The 20429-nt window shown below is 53.4% G+C and overlaps 9 protein-coding genes and 1 non-coding gene across 10 annotated transcripts; 4 read left to right on the plus strand and 6 right to left on the minus strand.

Moving 5' to 3' along the window:
• VTJ04DRAFT_5695 (uncharacterized protein) lies at positions 1-376 on the minus strand (the record flags this gene model as incomplete). Its single annotated transcript, XM_069363837.1, has 1 exon — positions 1-376. A coding segment is annotated over one exon (376 nt), but the record flags the coding sequence as incomplete, so codon positions are not given.
• Positions 377-1241: 865 nt separating this feature from the next.
• On the minus strand, positions 1242-2127 carry VTJ04DRAFT_5696 (uncharacterized protein; the record flags this gene model as incomplete). The annotated part of the gene is made up of 3 exons (XM_069363838.1): positions 1242-1642; positions 1699-1812; positions 1866-2127. The coding sequence occupies 3 exons, from the start codon at positions 2125-2127 to the stop codon at positions 1242-1244; spliced, it is 777 nt and encodes a 258-aa protein (XP_069217725.1).
• A 608-nt stretch (positions 2128-2735) lies between these two features.
• On the minus strand, positions 2736-4490 carry VTJ04DRAFT_5697 (uncharacterized protein; the record flags this gene model as incomplete). The annotated part of the gene is made up of 1 exon (XM_069363839.1): positions 2736-4490. The coding sequence occupies one exon, from the start codon at positions 4488-4490 to the stop codon at positions 2736-2738; it is 1755 nt and encodes a 584-aa protein (XP_069217726.1).
• A 1389-nt stretch (positions 4491-5879) lies between these two features.
• Positions 5880-6509, plus strand: VTJ04DRAFT_5698 (uncharacterized protein; the record flags this gene model as incomplete). The annotated part of the gene is made up of 3 exons (XM_069363840.1): positions 5880-6311; positions 6372-6410; positions 6486-6509. The coding sequence occupies 3 exons, from the start codon at positions 5880-5882 to the stop codon at positions 6507-6509; spliced, it is 495 nt and encodes a 164-aa protein (XP_069217727.1).
• Positions 6510-8661: 2152 nt separating this feature from the next.
• VTJ04DRAFT_5699 (uncharacterized protein) lies at positions 8662-10440 on the plus strand (the record flags this gene model as incomplete). Its single annotated transcript, XM_069363841.1, has 4 exons — positions 8662-8727; positions 8781-9386; positions 9439-9515; positions 9585-10440. The coding sequence occupies 4 exons, from the start codon at positions 8662-8664 to the stop codon at positions 10438-10440; spliced, it is 1605 nt and encodes a 534-aa protein (XP_069217728.1).
• Positions 10441-10458: 18 nt separating this feature from the next.
• VTJ04DRAFT_5700 (uncharacterized protein) lies at positions 10459-10809 on the minus strand (the record flags this gene model as incomplete). Its single annotated transcript, XM_069363844.1, has 2 exons — positions 10459-10648; positions 10727-10809. 2 exons carry the CDS (start codon positions 10807-10809, stop codon positions 10459-10461), a joined length of 273 nt encoding a protein of 90 aa, XP_069217729.1.
• Positions 10810-10989: 180 nt separating this feature from the next.
• Positions 10990-11081, minus strand: VTJ04DRAFT_t93. The gene has a single exon. It is a non-coding gene; the product is annotated as a tRNA-Thr (tRNA).
• Positions 11082-13471: 2390 nt separating this feature from the next.
• Positions 13472-14985, plus strand: VTJ04DRAFT_5701 (uncharacterized protein; the record flags this gene model as incomplete). Its single annotated transcript, XM_069363845.1, has 4 exons — positions 13472-13668; positions 13736-13844; positions 13914-14244; positions 14306-14985. 4 exons carry the CDS (start codon positions 13472-13474, stop codon positions 14983-14985), a joined length of 1317 nt encoding a protein of 438 aa, XP_069217730.1.
• Positions 14986-15147: 162 nt separating this feature from the next.
• VTJ04DRAFT_5702 (uncharacterized protein) lies at positions 15148-18541 on the minus strand (the record flags this gene model as incomplete). Its single annotated transcript, XM_069363846.1, has 8 exons — positions 15148-17150; positions 17204-17249; positions 17302-17386; positions 17458-17499; positions 17620-17746; positions 17811-18143; positions 18216-18383; positions 18448-18541. 8 exons carry the CDS (start codon positions 18539-18541, stop codon positions 15148-15150), a joined length of 2898 nt encoding a protein of 965 aa, XP_069217731.1.
• A 551-nt stretch (positions 18542-19092) lies between these two features.
• On the plus strand, positions 19093-20403 carry VTJ04DRAFT_5703 (uncharacterized protein; the record flags this gene model as incomplete). Its single annotated transcript, XM_069363847.1, has 2 exons — positions 19093-19182; positions 19258-20403. The coding sequence occupies 2 exons, from the start codon at positions 19093-19095 to the stop codon at positions 20401-20403; spliced, it is 1236 nt and encodes a 411-aa protein (XP_069217732.1).
• Between the last annotated feature and the right edge of the window lie 26 nt (positions 20404-20429).

The following is a 20429-nucleotide window of genomic DNA, read 5'->3' on the forward strand; positions in this document are numbered from 1 at the left end:
GAAGGACCTCGCCACCGGCTTTGCGCCCTTGATTGTTTTGGCCTTCTTTCGGGCTGAAGGGCGACCGGGGCAGCAGTGGCGTCGGCAGTGCCTCTTGCTCTAGGTCGGCATCATCGGCAGTAAGATTGCCCGCTTTTCTGTTGTTGTCTCGACCGCGGGATTCGCGCTGTCGTTCCATATTGTCGGCGTCGGCCTTGGCTTCCTTGCGCTTCAGGTACGTGGTCCTACTCTTGGTTTTGGCGCGGTCTTGCAGGACTTTGATGCGTTCCGGAGTGGCGAGGGCCTGTTCCAACTTGGCCCTGTGCTTTGGGTTGAGCCGAATCTTCCCCTCCTGAAGCTGGCCCGTTATGAGTTTGAGGGGTTTGGGCGTTGACATGATACATGAGCACAAGTCAATGGAGGGACCAAAGTACAATAAACGAAACGAAACTTAGTTGATTATATAATACAGCCTCGGATAGCAGAAGGAAAAGCGAGCAGAAGGGTTACCGTTTCTCTCACCTGGTCTAGGGCACATATATACATGGAGTTGTTGGCCACGATAGGTTTGCTGAATGGCAAGTAAACATGGCAAGCCATCCTTCAGACAATGATACCAAACGGTTTGGAAACGGCGTCCAACTCATACCTCTGGCACTAATCAACGTGTTTGATGATTGAGGCTGTGAATACAAAGTGGAAATGCGTGACACCACGCAGAATGAAATGAAGGAAGCGGTTGAATTGTGGAAGAAACTACCTGGGGCACACAGGGCCGGGAAGACCTAGTATAATATTAAGACAGCGAAAACGAATCCGTTGGTGCTGCCATAGTCAGTGCACCTTATATAGCGCCTCTGCTTGTCACAAATATACACAGGGAGGTGGCGCCGGGCTGAGATCCGAGACTGGCTGACTATGCCAGGCTCGGGCCAAGACCGGCCATATCCGGTCAAAAGTATCAAGTCTTGCTTCTTTTTCTTCCTTCTCTTTTCATTTTCTTCTCTCTCTCTTCTTTCTTCTTTTTTTCTTTGATTTCATCTTTTTTTCTTCTTTTTTTGTCCTGCTTCGCTGCCTTCTATTTAATTTACTTGGTTGTCGGAATTGGTTCTTCATTGAAGGCCTTAGCAGTAATCTACTCGCCGAGAAGTTCTGTGTGTACATTTGACCTTGTATTTGACCTCGTGCATGACTAACAACGCTTAACAACAGAAGCCATTTCCCGGAACCATGCTCAGCCTTCAATCTTAGAATAGCTATTCTTACAAAATAGATTCTCCGGGTAAAAGCCCGTTCCTCCATTTCATCGCGTGGTGCTCATTTGCCCAGGAAAGGAGTGCGTCGTAATCAACACATTCATGCTGGCTCCCTTCGCCAGGACCCTCCTCGGTCTTGCCCTCGAGTGTTGTGTCACCACAACACATGATAGACTGTCTCAAATAGTTTGTGCAGTGAGTAAGGTGGTGCGAAATCTCCTCAGTGAGCTCGCCGCCAGCATACCCTTGCTGCAGGTGTTCCAGAATGTACGAAAAGCAATGAAGTTGGTGAAACACGCTCATCATGTAGCCCTCACCATCATGGTGCCGATCAATAGCCACTGAGTATGGCTCCGGGAGATCGTATTTGCGCCAGTCATCCGGGAGCACAACGTATCCTCGACTGTCTGTTCACAGATTGAGTCAGCTGCAAATGCCTAGCCATGATATTGTTGGTCCTCACCTGAGCTCAACTCGATCCAGTTGTGAAGTTTTTGAAGAGTAAGTGACTCATTGAACCACATGTTTGGCGCGGCATAGCGGTCATTTGATTTAAAGGTGTAAAGCTTGCGTGGAACTGATGACTCAAGTTAGTCTTACTCATGCAATTTCCTGGGAGATGCAACTCACATTGAGGGACTGGCGTCCGGAGCAGCCTCTCGTCGCGTGTGACCACGAATGGCTTGAAGATGATCAAATATGCGATCGTCAGAGCCATTCCGAGCTCCAACAGCAGCCTCAGCCATGATGTCCATCCCCGGGGAGAAGGAGGGACAGCCCCCATTTTCTGATCCCCATTTATCTCTTGCCGCTCGGTGTCATTGTTTGCTATGCCGGCTTTTGGCAAGAACGCTTGCTCCTCCTCGCTGGAAACACGGCCGCGGTTTTCCATGTCGTCACTGTGTCTGGGAGCCCCAGGTCCCCCGGGCTGATGACTGAGTCGACAGGGACAGTTGGTATGGCGTTGACGAATGCTGTAGATGTGATGTTTGGTTCAAGTGCTGAGCTGCCTCGTCGGCGTTGAGCTGGGCGGTCGGTTTGTTTGGTTGCGGTTCTCCCGTAGGCATTTAGCCGAGCATGTCATGCTGCTGCGGACCACTGGCTCGATCAAGGTCACATCGCTTCGGGCGCGGCACTCCGTTCCCGAATTTAGTTTAGAATGATGCTCGGAAACTTGGGTGAAACGGCTCAATTACCGAGCACAGGCCCGGATACCAATGCAACATGTCTTCCTGGGGAGCCGGCACATCAGCAGGCAGGTATCGATAATAACGATATATTATAAGTTGGAATATATCGGCACATACTATATTTCTCCAACAACGCAAATCCGCGCCTATCATGAGCTGAGGTCAACAAATGAACACCGGTTCGATGCACATACAATGGGGGATACCAGCTGAAGTAGAGCATACAGAACGGTGACACTTCCAGAGTCTGATACTCAATGTCTACCAAATCTCCGCACAGGCAACCCGCGACTCACCACCGTCTCCGAGTTCAACCCCGGTCTCGCTCCTTAAGTCCGTAGTCGCTATCCAGGTTTCTTCTCAGCTTGACCTGACGCTCAAGGAACGTAACAATGAGACCAAGGACAGCAAATGCGAGGAATATTATCCAAACCAACCGAAAGCTTAGCACGAAGACACCTAGGATCTGCTTCCTGATGATGGGGTCAAACTTTGCGATGAACGTCGAGGATGCGTGCTCGTACGCCTGTCCGTTGCTCAGTTCGCTCCTTGCTGTAGCGTCTTGGATTCCATGAATCGCCGTAGCAAACTGAGCGTTGAAAACCGAGTTTGGCACTGCTACCCCCATTAATGAACCCAAGCCCCTGAGGAAAGCCCAAGACCCTGTGGCTGCCGCGTTCTCCTTGTCCGTGAGTTCGACGAGCACAGTCGGTAACGTGGTCGATACGATAATTCCACTGCCAACGCCCACCGTGAAGGAAAACAAAACCCAAAGCCACACCGAGGCCGTTTCGAAGATGACGCAAGGAACAAGGCCCGCAGCCATGAGCCCAAAGCCCCCTAAATGCATCAACTTGTATTTGCCAAACTTTGCCAACAATGGACCGCCAATTGCCGCAAGGATAACAATGGTGAGGCTGCACGGGAGGATCAAAAGGCCGGACTTTGACGGCGAGGCACCGAGGATCACCTGGAAGAAAGGTGGTAAGTAGAATTGATAGCCGTAGGTGATAAAGCCATGGACGGCTGTGACGACCATAGCAGCGATGGATGTTCGGTTCGAGAAGACGCGCGGCGGCATGATGGGATAAAGACAACGGTGAGAACGTTCCCAGAACACGAATGCCAGCACACCGGAAAAGCCGCCCACAAGGGAGACGATAATCGCAGGATCGGACCATAGATGTACAGTCCCAGCCAGTGTTAATGCACAGAGAATCAGTACGACAGCAGTCGTCAGGAGGATCAGGCCAAAGTAGTCAACCCGGCCGAACTTTTGGACCATGGACCGGCCTTGCCAGGATTGCCCGCTCCGAAGTTGAAGCCAAAACCACATCAACACCAACGCAATGATGCAGACTGGCAGGTTGATGCCAAAGCACCATCTCCAGTTTGTTTGAGCAAATACGCCCCCAAGAAGCGGTCCGACTGTCGTCCCAAGTGCGTAGACGGCGGCCTTGATAGCCACGTAATGCCCCCTCTTCTTGAGTGGGATGATGTCGCATAGAATAAGCTCAGCAAACAGATCGATGCCCCCCGAGCCTACCCCCTGGACCACCCGTCCGGTGATCAGAACAGCACAGCTTTTGGCGTAACCGGCGACGGCACTGCCACCTCCAAAAATGACGACAGCAACCATCATCAGGTATCTCCGACCCCAAATGTCCGCAAGTTGTCCGAAGAGCGGCTGGAAAACAATAGATGCCAGAAGGAATGATGTTGCGACCCATGACGAGTTCGGTCCAAGCCCCAAGGACCTGGATATAGTGGGTAGTGCGGTGCTGACGACACTGCCTTCGAATGCTGAGAGAAGTATCGGGATGCAAATGGCTGTGAAGCATCTCCAGAAGCCAACTCCTCTGGCCCACTCAGATGATTGCTCCCTCTCGCCGGGCATTTTGCCGTCGTCGTTGTACTGGAGTGTTGTGGCCGAAGACGTCGAAGACAGAGTATTCCCCTGCTTGAATGAAGCCGGATCATCTTTCTTTGTAGCCTTCTCTGGGATACCGATATCCCTGCTGATCGTAGACTCAATGTCCCATGACTTGTTTGGTACACTTGCCATGTCTGACGCTGTCTGGGGTTTGGTATTTGACATGCCTAGTAGTTGCGTGTCGTTCGTCAACAGGCAAAAGAAGCCTCTAAGCTGAGGACAAATAGGGGTCGGACACGTTTCGGACGATGGTCAGTGGGATCAGCATTGTGAATATTCCTGTCATGCTATTATCTTTAACTTATATTCCATGGCCCTCCGATCTCAGAGTCCCGGAGCAACAAGGGATGATGGCTCAGGACGGATCAAGACATGCGAGCACGTACGCCATCCCCGCGAGACAGTCCTAACCACACTGGCACCAGTGCTCGCCCTGTGTTTCTCTCTTGGGTCTACGCTGGACAAGTCGCTTTCCGCCACTGGCGCAAACACGCAACCTGTGATCAACTCTCTTTTACACGGAATGTTGCACACGCCTCGAATTGTCCAGGCTTGGACTAACTGACTTAGTAGTTCATAACGACCAGAAACTCACCGATTACACGAACGAGATTTAGGTCACAATATTTCCCGATCTCTTCCAGATAAACACAGACGAATACGTTGAGTAATCGCCTATGTCACAGACCACGAGCTCCCCAAGTTAGCAGTGAGCACCCGTGGATACTGTTGAAGATTTCTCGTGTAAGTGTAGTAGGTATGGACGTTGAGAAGACACATCACCAGGGTCCCTAAGTAGCACTTAGACACCAGCGATTGCCAATTCTAGGAAGACAAGAACCCGGTCCTTCCATTCCTGTTCAGTCTGATTTGGATTGGACCCCGATGGTCTGGAATGCTACGGAGTACAAACCGTTGTGTCTGCGTCCACTTTTGTCATAGGCGGCGATGATTGGCGCAGACTCTGGTAACAAGACAACTTCCCCACTATTTCTCACTTGAATGGACACAAGTTAATTGAAGAAAGGCGATCACTGTGGTCTCGAACCTGTCAACTCGGCATGTTGTCTCTCCGGCTCGACTTTAACCAAGAGCTTGTCTGTGGTTCAAAGTGCTCGGTAACCTCTTGGCGCTGCCAGACAAGGTTATCCGGAAGAAGACGAGCGAAATATCATGATTCAACATGCAACTCACAGTGACTTTCTTGTTTCTAATTTCAGGAACACTGTCAAGACTTTAGCCCGAAATGATGAACGCTCATCTTCTGACCCGGTTTCTTCCTGTTCAACCTCGCCTCTGGTTTGCTGGCCTGGAAGAAAAACGGTTGAGAAGACGGAGAATGAGCCTTGGTTTGTAGGCATTCCTTGACTATTTATTGGCATGCCAGAGCTCGGTTCTGTACTCATATTCCCCGGGTTTCCCCCTCTATTCAGACGCAACAAAAGACACCAAAACTCATTCCTTGTGCAGACGCAATTCGCCGCCTACTTTGTACACGAACCCCAACAACAATCCGATACGATGTGTCTGTTCAAGAGTCTTCTCGTTGCAGCCGTCTTGGCAACCGCTGGTGTCACTGCCAACCCCATCGATCTGTCCGACGATCTGGTTCTGCGTTGCGCTCCCATCAAGTGCGCCATCCACGAGGTCTGCAAGGTGATCGACGGCCGGCCGCAATGCGTCTCAAAGTATCCAGTCAAGTGCGGCACAAAAACATGTCCTATCGGCACCGTGTGCTGCAACGCGAGCTGCAACTTGTGTACAAAGCCAGGGATGTCATGTACCCAGCAGGTTTGCCCTCCCGTCCTCATCGAGGCGCTACCCCGTGCTGCGCCTGAGTCCGAGCCCGACTTCGAGCCCGACACAGTGTCGCCTCCTACCAACCCGGACAGGCCATTACCGGTGCCTCCTCTTGGCCAACGATGCGGCCCAAATATTTGCAAGATCGGCCAGGTGTGTTGTAACGAGTCGTGTGGCCTTTGCCGTCGTCCCGGAGAACCGTGTACGAAACAGGGCTGTCTCCCAACCAAGGGCGAAGTTTGTGGTAAAACGGTATGCCCTTTTCCACTACGTTGCTGTAACGCCTCATGTGGAATTTGTGTCAGTGCAGGAGGAGCTTGTACTCAGCAATACTGCCTCGACGAGAACTGAGTCTGGAAGAGTGGGGGGGGAAAACACCACAACGATGCACAACTTGAAATCACAAGGATGGCTGTGGAACCACCGAACCGAGAGTCATAGAGCTCGGGACTGACAGGAATCGGGAAATAGGAAGGTGCCTGGTGCGAGGATAAACGTTGCGGAGGCCTTGAACCTGCGGGAAATTTTTTTTTTTTTTTTTTCCTATTCTTGCATGCTTTATGTATTAATTTTACCACGCCCTCTCTTCTATCTAAGACACTGCAATCTTATTCTACGCTCTTGATCGTTGTCTTAATACGCAGACGCTCAAACCGTGTAATTGAGCATCAGGTGGGCGTCGTGGGTTGTGACTGCCTATTGTTGCCAGTAGGCAGATGGTACAGAGACAGGGCACAACGATAGAAAATATCTTGTATGAGAATAAAACTGTTGTGAAAAGAATGAGTGTGCGTTCGATTGGATAACCGATAATGGGCCATCCCACATGCTCTCCGTCAATTGAATGGGGATCTGACTTGAGTTGTACCACCACTACATTAACCCAACGGCATGATCAAATTTGACCAGTCAGTAAAAAGCCGCTCTTTATGATGTTACACCTGGGTCGATGATCCCAAGTCTAATGAGGTATTATGGATACAAAGTGTCCTGGCCCTGACTCTTCGGCCCAGACAACTGCGAAGCGATCATCACCATATCCCCGGTGTGAGAATAAGCTTAATCATTAAGGTTTGGATCGCCCAATAAAAACCGCATATCTTTGGCATGCGCAAGGCGCAACTTCTCTGTTCTTTCAGAACACGGGGCATGATTCCCGATCACGCCCACAGTGCTGCAACGGAAGCCATCCTGGCGCTTTCCTCAGCCCCGAGCCCTGCGCCATTGTTCCATGAGACCCTGAGAACTCATGGACTGGGTCTGCGAGGCCTTCACGTCAACCACGTCCCCAGATGACATGGATTGGTCACCCGAGCCACAGAGCCCCCTTGTGTGTGGGATCCCAACAACACACAACCTACACCACCACGTCGCCATTTCCCGCGCGATATGGGAATTTCCACTCCGGCGAGGCTCAGCACTCCGAGCTTGACCCCAAGTGCATACGACCCCCCGACGGCACTTCCCTCCAACGCAAAAATTCCGGACTCTGAGAAGAGAGGAAAAACGCCGGCTTCTGCTGTTTTCTCGCACCGAAGTTGTTCGATCGCAGCGAAGCGGTCCGCTTCCATGATCGTGTCCTGGATTGACCGAACACTTCGTTAGGGTGACGACTGGGAGTCCCTCCCAGTCCTCATCGTCCTGCAGATGAAATGGTCATACGTACACACCCGAACTGGCATTAAGCCGTTTTTCCGGCTATCCCGAAGCCGGGCCAGCATCTTGTGGCTCTCGTAAAAAAAAAAAAAAGGAAAGAAAGAAAGAAGAGAAGGAAGAAAGGAAGATTCAACTCGGTGAAGTCATCGTCACCTGAGTGCAAAGTGGCTGACCTCGGGTATGCACTCAAACAGTTCTCCAGTTCCAGTGTACAGAGACCTCAACTACATACGCGGCATCAGCGAACCTGCCGCTCGCCCTCCCAATGGATATCACGTGACTTCCGGTGGTGGATGCCGGGCCCGAGCCGAGAAGCAGTCCCGCGGACCCACCCCGGCTTCCGCTTGGAACCGCTCCGATGCAAGCTGTTGCCGAAGCAGTGTCCACCGCCACGGGTTCTGCACAATGACCTTCCGGATGATACTTGGCCGTTGTTCTCTCATTGGCTTGCCAGGGATTGGACGACTTAGGTAGGCAGCTCATTGTTTGTTGCGATGACATCACGTGGGCCGCTTGGGACCGATAAAGATAGGCGGCTTCAATCTTATGCCGTGGAAAGCCGAGAAGATCTACCATGGAAGCAGCACTCGGCGTAGGAGACCTTCGAGACCGAGCTGGCTGCCCAATAAGTTGCTTCGAAGCGTACACCATGGCCCTTGCAAGAAGCGGCTCTAGGCCCGTTGAAGAGAGGGGATGTCGGGGGCCATGTTGGCGTATAACTCAAGGAGCTGCTTCCCGGATGTCCGTCCATCCCAACGCTGAATGTCTTGCTTGAGCCTCCTTCCAAAACGTTATTCAACCATCACCCAGAGTCGAGGCTACGTCATCAGCGGCTCGGTTCTTCACGATGGTCACACTCGGAGCTCACATTTTGTTATGGTTGGCCTTTTTGGCCATCCTTACTATTCTCTATGTATGCGAATGCCGTCACCAACGTGATATGGAGACAGTCACTAACAATCTTAGACGATATGCCTCATCATCTATCGCCTATGGTTCCATCCGTTGGCCAAGTACCCAGGGCCCGTAATGGCCAAGCTCACTGATGCCTACATGCTCTACCACGCATGGAAGGGAGACCGGCATCTTGAGTTCTGGCGGTTGCATCAGATCTATGGGCCGGTGGTTCGCTTTGGCCCTAACGCGCTGTCCTTCAACTCCAATACAGCGCTCAAAGAAATCTACGGGTTCCGATCCAACGTCCGGAAAGCCGAGTTTTACGACGCGTTCGTGCACCCGGCCCCAAATACGCACAACACCCGAGACAAGGAGCTCCATGCTCGGAAGAGACGAGTCCTCTCCCATGCTTTCTCGGATGGCGCCATCAAAGAAGTTGAGCGTTACATCCTCGCCAACATCCGCACCTTCTGCGAGGCCATCGGCGACTATGGACGTAAAATCCCCGAGTCGAAGGGCTGGAGCTCGCCGAAGAACATGTCCGACTGGCTGAACTGGCTGGCAATGGATATCCTTGGCGATCTCTGCTTCGGCAAGGCGTTCCACATGCTCGACCGGCCCGACAACCGTTATGCGGTGGACCTCGTCGGCGTCGCAGCTCAGCGTCATCTACTTGTATGTTGGTTACCTGTCGATATGACGAGAGCAAGGCTAACTGCGCTCACAGTGCGGAACCATGCCGATCATCAACAAGCTCAGCCTTGATAAGATTCTCTTCCACAAGATTTCTGCGGGTCGTGCGAGGTAATTACAAGACTGCAGCAATTCTTAGGGCGGAAGTCAACTTTGATGATGAGACTAACCTGCATGCAGATACATGGCTTACAGCCGGCAACAGCTCACGGAGCGGACCGCCCTCGGAGATGAGACGGACAGACGTGATTTCTTCTACTACCTCCTTAAGGCGCGAGATCCCGAGACCGGTCAGGGCTTCACCATGCCCGAGCTGTGGGGAGAATCCAACCTCCTCATCATTGCTGGCTCAGACACCACTTCGACTGCCATGGCCGCGACCCTCTTCTACCTCGTCCGCCACCCGGATGCCCTGGCAAAGGCGACGGAAGAGATCCGCAGCAAGTTCTCGTCCGTTGAAGACATCCACCAGGGCCCGCAACTCACTTCGTGCACTTACCTGCGTGCCTGCATCGACGAAGCCATGCGTTTGTCCCCATCGGTTGGCGGCTTGCTTCCCCGCGAGGTCCTGCCCGGTGGCATAACTATTGATGGCGAGCGCATTCCTGCTGGGACAATTGTCGGCACCCCTCATTACGCCATCCACCATAACCCGGCTTACTATCCCGACCCGTTCGAGTACCGACCCGAGCGGTGGATTGCCGTCAAGAACAAGGATTCTGGTGATGAGAAGACCGGCATGGCAGCTGGATTTACCGAAGAACAGGTTGCCCTGGCTCAAAGCGCGTTCTGTCCCTTCTCCATCGGTCCCCGGGGCTGCATTGGCAAAGGGCTTGCCTATGTTGAAATGACCAACACTCTGGCCCGGGTACTCTTTATGTATGACCTACGCAAAGCGGTCGGTGTTGCCGATCCAGGAGAAGGAAACCCGCGTGCTGAATGGGGTCGCCATCGCCCAGGGGAATTCCAACTGATTGACACGTTCACAAGCTTGAAGAATGGTCCAATGGTTGAGTTTCGGAGGAGAGAGCTCTGAGGGGTGTCTCTCTTGCCCTCAGAGCGAGCTATGAGGATGGATTGCCTGCCAGATGGTTCTGTGATTTTCGGCATAGTTGGGGTTTCCTTTGAGCAATGGTTTAACCTGACCATCGCGAACAGCTGTACATATATCTAAGCATGGGGTTGTATGTGTATGGTATTGGGTGTCCAATGCATCTGCGCCAGTACTCATCCTGACTCTCTGACTGCCTTATGCTTCGTCTGGTCCCGAATTAGTTTTCTTAACTCCCTACAGTGTTGAACACTAACGTCAACACACCAACATGAGATGCTTTGCCTGGTTATCAGATCCTGCCAGATTCTTGGACGCTCCGGGTGCGGGGATTCTCCACCTGCGAGCCAACATCCTGGATGCCAACCCGGGGGAAGACCACCAAGGGCCATTGAAGGGCTTTCTTTGATCAGTACACGTTCATTTGGCAATATCGCGCCATTGCTGCTTGGAAATCATGTATTGCTAAGATAGCCCTGTACGCAAAAAGGTTCTGGAGGGTTGCAGTAACCCGAAATAAAAAGGGTTTACAACTGCCCCCACGCGGGATTGAACCGCGGACCTCAGCATGATCCAGTCAGGCTGACAAGTACGAGTGCTGCGCTCTACCACTGAGCTATAAGGGCTGTCCTGCTTTTACGCAGCTCGGAAGACATGCTGATGGCTGGAGCTCAGCGCGCTCACGGGATCAACACCCACAGAAGCAGTTCAACCCAGCATACCTCCAGACTCCCTTCTGCTTTCTTGCTTCCCCTCATAAAGAGGGCATGCTGGAAACAAACCAACATCCTGTGGAAACCGCCTCCAAGCCTACGAGAAGTAATGCAAGATGCGCCGAGTCTTCCATAGTCCAGGATCAACTCCGCCTAAAACTCATCGTTTCATCCAGGTACCTCATAGAGACGGAGGCACGTCTTTTTCTACACGACGTTTTTATCCTTGATAGACTTATCTATCCAACTCCATAAACCACAGGAGCTGGGAATTAACAGGACCGAAGCAATATTAACCTCGTATCGATGTATGCTTCCAAGTCACTTTGCGAAAGGCTCGGAAGATCCGTCCGTTGGCTCAGCCTCCAACCAACGTAGCTAAGTATATCAGCATACATTTTCTACGTTGACGCCCTTTACTGACGAAGTGCGAGCACACCATCGCAGATCCCAGCAAGATGCTTCACAAAATAAGCCAACTCTGGAAGTCTCTCTGGACCGCTTGTCTGGCTTTCGAAAGGAGAGATGCATTTCGGACCGTAGGCAACCGTCAATCCGGACCGTAGCCCCACTATTTCCATACGCAACCCTAACCCGTACATATAAAGACGACGACGACGACAAGAACTACAGATTACCGCCATCGCCACCGCTCTTGGAGAGAGGAGGGCAAGGCAGAGAGGGCTTAAGCCTTCGTCCGGGACGTAGGCACGTAAGATCAGGGTGGTAGAAAGACGACTATATTCAAGGCGTGTTCTGGGTGGTGGTTCTGCGTACCTATATAGTTAGATCTTGAAAAAGGCCATAGCCTCTTGATTCAATTGTTTTTCCCAAGCGATCTGGCAACTATAGGGTGATTAAGTTCGATATTCTTGACCATGATGTTCGCGGTATTAATGGCTTGGTGGTAGCGAGGAAGTACGGGTTAGGGTTGTGTGTATAAAACTAGTGGGGCTACGGTCCGGATTGACGTTTGCCTACGGTCCGAAATGCATCTCTCTTCGAAAGAGGCAAAAGGTTCAGCTGTGTCCTCCAGACAATGTGCACGCATTCCGTCTCCAGGACAAAGGTCGCCGCCGGGCCTACGGAGAAGCGCCGGATGCGGGATGCGGGGGCTGCCGGACATTGATGGTCCCCTTCCGACGCTTCAGCCGTGGAGCCAAGCCCCAGCAAGTTCTTTATGCCCTGCGGTGGTTGATGAGGCTGGCCAATCCATTACCAAAGGGACCCCACGAGGTAGGACGTCGGTGTGGGTGGTGACTGACTCGCTGATCCTGGCTACCGCGCAGGATAAGAGATGAAGACAGGAGGAATTGTTTGGTGCGCTCTTGGAACGTGACACAAATCGTAGAAGGACTTGCGTGTGATGGATGCGCGGTGTTGAGGGTATTGAGTGGGAAGCCTAACCTATAGGTCTTGGGTAGCTGACAGCTCTACGTGGCGCACTCGAGAACGTCGTGATTCCCTATTTGGGGAAGATCTGTTCCAGGTCGCGTAACCAATAACTTCGAGGTCGGGGCACCCTCCGTAAATGCGTGCCAGAATCGCATCAAGAAACCAAAGTTGAATAACATGGCCAGGAACTGGAAATCCGGAGTAAAGGACTCCAAAAAATTTCCATATCGCGAATCTGAAACTCCATTTGATGCAATTGGAACTGAGATCTTAGTAGTTGTGAATCGTAGATCCATATGGGGATCGTGGTCCTGGGCGATTGCGTGATCAGCATGGGGAATGATGATGTCTACAGCTAAGCCGCGCCTCAACAACCCCCAACCACTCTTGGTCAAGCTGACAAGGCTGAAAGCCGCGCCCGCATTCCACTCTCCGAGACGCCGAACTGGAGTCCATCCCCGTGCTCCGGATTTGCCTCCGTAATATCCTTTGTGGTTAGAATGCCATGTCAACCAGGCGTGGGGGTTCGGGTTTCGTGCCTCAACGCAGACCCAAGGATCTACAAGCTGCTAGATCTATGCACAAGAAGACCAATAATCTAGAGTAAACCAGCGATTGCGCAATCCAAGCGCATTCTTGTCATCTTGTCCAAGTGGGCGGCAAGAAAATGCTCTGAAACTCCACGACGGAGGCCAACGGGCGATGCTCGGAGTGCCTGGACTTTATTATCTTGAGGATGATTGTCGAGACATCCTGATCTCTGGTGTCGTAGCATACACAATATCATCACGTCAAGCATTAATTAACAAGAAATGGGCAGCACCTCTGTTCTTCGGCGTGTATCTTTCCATCGTCTCTACAAGTCTCGCTCGAATTCAAAGCCTAAGAACCGAAAGGACTCGAAAACCATGAGCCCTGTCGAGAATACCGATCTCCAACGGCCTGTCCAGCAGGTGCCCGACAAACAAACAGTGTTGCTCCTGCATGCCCCGAGGCAACCCTATACGTTGACGGAAGACTATCCGGTCCCAGGACTCCGGGACGACAGCGAGGCCCTCGTTCGGGTTCAAGCAATTGGGTTGAACCCGTTGGACTGGAGGTCTTGGTATGCAACGCATCCCTCGGTTCTGCAACGTCACTGGGTGACATTCACTAACATGTGTTCTTTAAAGTGACTTCAATTTTGCTATTCCGGAACTTCCCTACATCTCTGGTCGGGAGTTGGCTGGGGAAGTTATCGTCAAACCTAAAGGCTCGTCCCGCCTCAAAGTTGGCGACCGGGTATGTAGTTGTCACTTGATTTCTGAATGACTTTGTGATCAGACCCCTGAGCTAATCTGACTACTTCAGGTCCTCGCCATCTCAACCGACTACCGGGATCTTCGCAAGAGTGCTTACCAACAATACGCCGTGTCTCCCGACTACAACATCGTCCGGCTCCCGCCCTCACTCTCTGTCGAGGAGGGCTCGACTCTGGGAGTGGCCTTTGTTGCCGCTGCCCTTGGCCTGGGCATTTGCTTGGGCCTCGACTTCTCGTCCGTCGCTGGAGGCCCTGACCTTTACACGCTCGTCCGTGAACTCCCTGCCGAGTCCCTCCCCGCCGACATCCGCCAGGAATGCCTGGACAGCCTTCGCCGTCAAGACCGGGCCCGGCCTGGTGACTGGATTGCCATTTGGGGTGGTAAGTGCCTTCCGACATCATGTTGCTAGCTTCTCCTATAAGTCTAACCAAAGTGCCGCAGGGTCCTCAACATCCGCCAACCTGACGATCCAACTCGCACGGCTCGCCGGACTCAAGACAATCTCGATCGTCGACGCCGCCAAGCACGGCGTGCGACTCAACAATCACCGGGCCATTCGCCCCGATCTTCTCGTCGACAGCCATGACCCGGAACGGGCCGTCCAGATTATTCGCCGCAACACCAACGGCAAGCTGCGTTTCGCCCTCGACACGCGGGGCCGCGACTCTGCCGTCTCGCTCATGCATGCCCTTGACCCCAACTACTCCACCGAAAACCCGTCGACGCCAGCCGCAGCAGCAAGTGTCCTTGAGAAGTTGAAGGTTGCCGACGAGAGGAAGAGTGAAGAGCAGACGTTGCCATCGCCGCCCGCGACTCCTCACTCCGAGTCATTGCCAGATCTCAGTGCGCCGACGGCTCACCTGGTCGGATTGACCGGTCTGCCAAAGCAGGCGCCCCCGGACGGCGTCGTGTTCCACACGATCCCCATCAAGCTGTTCCACGAGAGCCGCGCCGTGGGACAGTCTCTCTGCGAATGGCTGGAGAGGTTGCTGGAGCAGGGCCTGGTGATTCCTCCAGATATTATTGACGTCGAAAAGGGTCTGGGTAACGTCAACAAGGGATTGGACCGTATGAGGAAAGGAGAGATTAGCGGGGGCAAGTTGGTTGTGAGGATCGACTGAGTGGCCGAAACTCAAGTTGGTTACCTACTTATGTTTGCATTGTAAAGGGGACTTCGGAGAGATACCAAAACAGGTGGCAACAGTTCTGGATATAACTACGGTAGCATTAATCGTACAAATAAGGCTTCGCCATCCCATTACCCCCAAACATCATACACGTCATTAAAAGTTATAATACCTCGGCTCGTCAAAGACATGGTACCGGTGGCCGCGAACACCCTCGCCCCTGAACAGGCTTGGGAAACGCCAACCTTCGGGCACCTCGTCCTCCGACACGCGTTTGTTCCTCAACGACTTGGGTGCGGTCCACACCGACTTGCTGTCCTCCTCGCTCGACGGAACCACGAACTTGGCCACTTGCAACTCGGTGTCGGTGATGGTGCTGCGGCTGACACGAGCGTATCCCGTCCTCCGCAAGCCCTTGAATAAGATGTACTCGCACCAGCGGTCATCGTCCGTCTCATCAACGTCGTGCATGCCGCTGATGTCCGACACGTACGTGTTGTAGTTGCCCTCGAGCGGCTTCGTGACTAGATACGACAGCAAGATGCTCGGCCGAGGCGAGGAGCCCATGAGCTTGGACAGGTACTCGGACTGCAAGCGGCGGTCCTCGGGGTCTTCCTCCTGGCCCGAATGGAACACAAACACGTCTACGAGCGTGCCGTAAACGTCTAGAGTCGCGTGAATAGCTGGTGCCAGCTCACCCACTGGGCTAGGCAGCAAATGGTGTGTGGAGTTGAGGATGGGGAACTTGGATAAGAGAGCTGCGCCCCAGGTATGCTTGTTGGGACCCGGGCCATAGTCAACGTACATACCGAGATCCTCAGCCAAGAACTGGGTTGTGTCGCGGTTACCCATGATAATCCGCTGCAGGTCCGACTCGAGCAGGCCGACAACATCGAGCTCGAGCTCCTTGATCAAGTCGCGCATGCGGTATTCAGACGACCACATGTCGTTGTCAAGAGAGAAGTGAATCGTCCAGATGCCCGCGGTAATGAGCCGGTCGTTTGCGTGGTAGGGCTTGTAATCGTTCGTAGGAAAGCGCAGGACATTGGCGAAGAGGAAGAGAAGGTTGAAGAGACCGAGAGCGCCGGCATGGTACTTGCGGTGGCTAGTGTTAAAAGCACGGCGGTGGTCGCCCTGCCTGTTGTCGGACTTGACTTGTTGGGAGATGAGGTCAAAGACGCCGGCGCCAATGAACAGCATCATGGTGATCATGATCCAGTCTGTATGTTCCCTGACGAGCGGTCCACCAGGAACGAAGGCGTAAGCGACAACCCAAACGTGAAAGAGGACAAGGAAGTTGTAGATGAAGAAACCCAAGCCGAAAGTGACGGCGGGGTTCTTCTTGGCCGCGTTGGAAATAAGCGGGATGGCAATGGCCATGAGGTAGGCTGCGAGAGTGAGGCCGCCGTAGTATCCGAACCAGTGATGATACAGGGTCAAGATTGCGGCACCTAAGCAGCCCGTCGCATAGGCCGTCCAAGTGGTGGCCAGGTCCGGTCTCAGAACGCCGGCAACAACTCCGGCGGTCATGGCGGCAATGGTGTACCAGCCGTGGACGTTGGATACGGGACCCCGGATGGGGTAACCATCCCACACCCACAAGATCATAGTACTGGTGTCCGACAGCAAAGAGTGGAGGCCGAAAAACAAGCCGGCGATACCAAAGGCCGAGAGCACTGGCGAGCCGCGCTTGTCCTGCGCAGGGCTGTCACCCTGAGGAGGCGCATGGCGAGTGAATCGCAGAGCTGCGAGGACACCAAGCACAAGACCGGTACCGTTCCAGCCACCATTGGCAGCGTGCATGATAGGCCAGATGGGGTTGTTAGTGTACCATGCAAACTTGGCCACGGATGACAGTAACAGACCAAGAGTCCAGGCCAGAACTCGCGTTTCGAGCCTCGCAGGATGCACGGAGTCGGAGTGGATGGTAGCAGCCCATCCCAGGCAGGACATGGCGACGCCGAATCCTACGGTAAAGAGGCGATAGACGGGATCCTGCACCAGGTAGGCAACCAAGCCAGCGAGTGAAAGAATGTGGACCAGGCGCTGGTTCTTGATGATCAACGAACGCAACGGCTTGATGCCGAGGAGCGCTGGGGTGACGGTCGACATGACCAGAGCCTCGTATCCCGAGATGCCCATGTGCCAAAGAGGGAAATCTACGTAGGCGTCAACATGATAACCATAGCGGAGGGCAATCAAAAAAACTTACACCAGACCACAAGACCCAGGCTGGTCAGGATCGACCAAAACACATACTAAACCAAGTCAGACAAGATCCTGTGTGTTCAATTCCCTAGAGAGACTCACGCCATGGTAAATCTCGGCCAAAATATCAAGCGCATCAGCCCAGCGGAAGCCTGCATAAAAGGCGCTGGCTGTGGCCTTATACTTCCTATGCAACAAGCCCATTAGCCACGGGCCCCAGAGAGAGGCGTTGCGAATCCAGCGGGTGGGGTTTCTTACTCCTTCTCAAGCATGGCAGTCGGAAGAGAAGACGTATTGGCACTATCAAGAGTTTTAGACGATGCCTTGTCCATATCTCGACCAAGGGAACCCGTCTGTATGTACAAGCCGCTGCCCGTTGCATGTGCGAGACAGGGCTACAACGGAATCCATTGCACGTACCCCTTGCTCACCCCCTTGACGTCCCTGACGATGACCTCAAATGTGTCGAAGTCAAGAGCGGTGACGGCATCAAAGGCAACGTCCAGACCAATCAACGACCACTCGAAGAATGCGTAAATCGTATAGGCTGTGGAGAGAGGCCATCATTAGCAACAAAGATTCTGATATCATCAGCGAGCGGTTCAACTCACCACCTGGCACACGATGAACCTTGTGTTGGATGAAAAAGTAGACCAGCGGCACAAGCGTGCCGAAAAAAGCGCCTGCTAGGTACTTGCGGTACTTGATAGCCTTCGCGTTCGGTGGGCTCAGCTTGATACAGCCTGCAGTCCAAGGAATGGTGAAGACGATATAGGAGATCATCAAAATGTCGTGCCAGTCGTGGTCATCAGTCGACGTAATGTACGTCCACCCGCCACATGTCAACGTGCGAATGAGACCGGAGATAGCAATCGCCTTCGGTAGAGTGCGGCCGGGTTTGGCGGTAAGGAGATACCAGAGGCCGACGAGGGCGAATCTGGGTCCTAACACGAGTCATCAGCACCAGGATCTGAGGCTCGGGGATCGCTAAACCACCAGTCCCTGACTGAACGTACCGGACGTGATCGCAATCAAAATCATAAAGATGGAACGCTCCGGGTAGCGGTCGCCTATGGTAGCAGATACCGAGGGAAACCACTCGTCCGGGTAGCCATACCATTCATTCTTCACGATCTTATGGTAATGCAAGGAACAGCCAATGACGAGAGCGCTCAAGAAAGCCACTAAAAGAATGATGTCAGTTGTGCGACTGTCGAACAAACCCAAGCAACGACAGGAGATCCATACAGTAAGCGATGGCAGTATGCGACCAGCTAACCCACTGGCCGTTGAAGGAGAGCACGACGCCGTTGTCTTTGTCTTTGTAGCGCGACGGCGCCATCTTCGCGGGGTGTTAGAGAGGGGTCCGGGGTAGAAGAGAAAAGAAAGTAACGACAGGCTAGACGCAAAAGGGCATGTCAACCGCCCACCTTGGAAATGCCAGCACCTGATAGCCCAAAACAAGAGAACGAATGGCCAGCAATGTCGTGAAGAAAAGGAATGAGTTGGAAGGGAAGGAGTTTGGTTGATGAGGAAAAAATAGGGCGGCGCGAAACTGACGGATGCCTCGGCGCGCGAAACCTGGGAATCACATCGATTGACGCAGATCGCTGCCCACCTGCAGGGGTCTGACGCCAAGAACCTGTGGAATTCGGGTCCGGATGCACGGGCTTCGCCAACTCCGGCGTGGCAGAAAACCCCGGGGTGGCGTGAGGCCCGGGCCGGCTGACGGCGGGAGGTAGGCGGTAAGCAGCGGCAATAATGGAGACCCATTAAAAAGTCGAGCCGTCAACTGCACCACCAAGCAAAGCTCCAACATCCTGAAGGAGAAAACCCAGTCCTTACAGACCTCACCTCACCGAACGTCCTCCAAAACAAAACGACAACAAAACAATGGCGGGTGTCGCAGACAAGGCCCGCTTCTACTTGGAGCGGGCAGCGCCGGAATTACGCGAGTTTGAAGAAAAAGAAATCTTCACCAAGGTAAGCTGAGGCCAGGTCTACGTCTTTGATGTCTCAGCCATGGCGGTCGGGCCTAATCGTCTGGGCTATTGCTAGGACGAGATTCGTGCCCTCGTGTCGAAACGCTCCGATTATGAACACCTTATCCTCGCTCCGGGCACCAAACCAACCGACTTCCTCGAGTACGTCGAATGGGAACGCTCACTCGATCGCCTGCGCGCCAAGCGCTGCCGTCGACTCAACATCCGTTCTTCGTCATCGCATGCCAGTCAGGCACGAACATTTGGCATTTTTGAGCGGGCTGTGCTCAAGCATCCAGGGTGTGTTCCGCTGTGGCTGGCTTACTTGGATTTCGCCGCCGATGTGAAGGCGACGAAACGATGGCGCCGAATCTGCACCCGTGCCTTGCGACTCCATCCTACCGAGGCATCTCTGTGGGTTCTTGCCGGTCGCCGAGCAGCGCGTGCTGGGGATATGGAGCGCGCTCGCGCCCATTTCTTGCGTGGCTGTCGTTTCTGCACTAGAGAGCCTACTCTCTGGGTTGAATACGCCCGCTGTGAAATGGAATGGCTGGCGAGGGTGGAAGCCAAGAAGAAGGGCAAAGGCGTCAGGAAGGGTGTGAATGTCATGGAGGCCATCAAGGCCACGGAAGCGGTTCAAGAGGGGGATACGATCCAGGTCGATGACGACGACGATGAAAGCGATGCCGAAGACGAACTTCTCCTTCCAGATCCCGACGCCGAAGGTCAAGGCGCTAAGCCAAAGCCAAAGGTGTTCAACGAGGAGGAAACCAAGAAGCTAGAACAGAGCCCGGCCTTGAGCGGTGCCATACCCATGGCCATCTTCGACATCGCGAAGAAGCAGCCCTTCTTCGGGCCCGCGGCAGCTGAGATGTTCTTTGACGCGTTTGCTCGCTTCGGCAACGTATCATGCCAGGAGAAGGTGGTGCAGCATGTCCTTGCTGCCATGGAACAGTTGTTCCCCAACCACCCGTGCACATGCAGTTGTCAAATCCGCCAGCCACTGATTGGCGTGGGTGTTCTTACTGCCGCTTTTCCCAAGGCCCTGCGCGAGTCATTGGCCCGATTGAAGGACGCCTTGGAGAGGACAACTGACAAAAAGACTTTGCGCACCAAGATGATCGGCTGGCTGGACACAGTCCTGGAGATAGAGGGGTTGGATTCGGCAATCATGACGGTGTTGGAACACACAAAGCGCTCGTTGGAGGAATCAACTGGTTAAGCTCCCTATTAATCTATGGCATGCCA

The sequence above is a fragment of the Mycothermus thermophilus genome (genome assembly GCF_041956435.1).
Source record: "Mycothermus thermophilus strain CBS 625.91 unplaced genomic scaffold VTJ04scaffold_4, whole genome shotgun sequence".
In the NCBI taxonomy this organism is placed as follows: Eukaryota; Fungi; Ascomycota; class Sordariomycetes; order Sordariales; family Chaetomiaceae; genus Mycothermus; species Mycothermus thermophilus.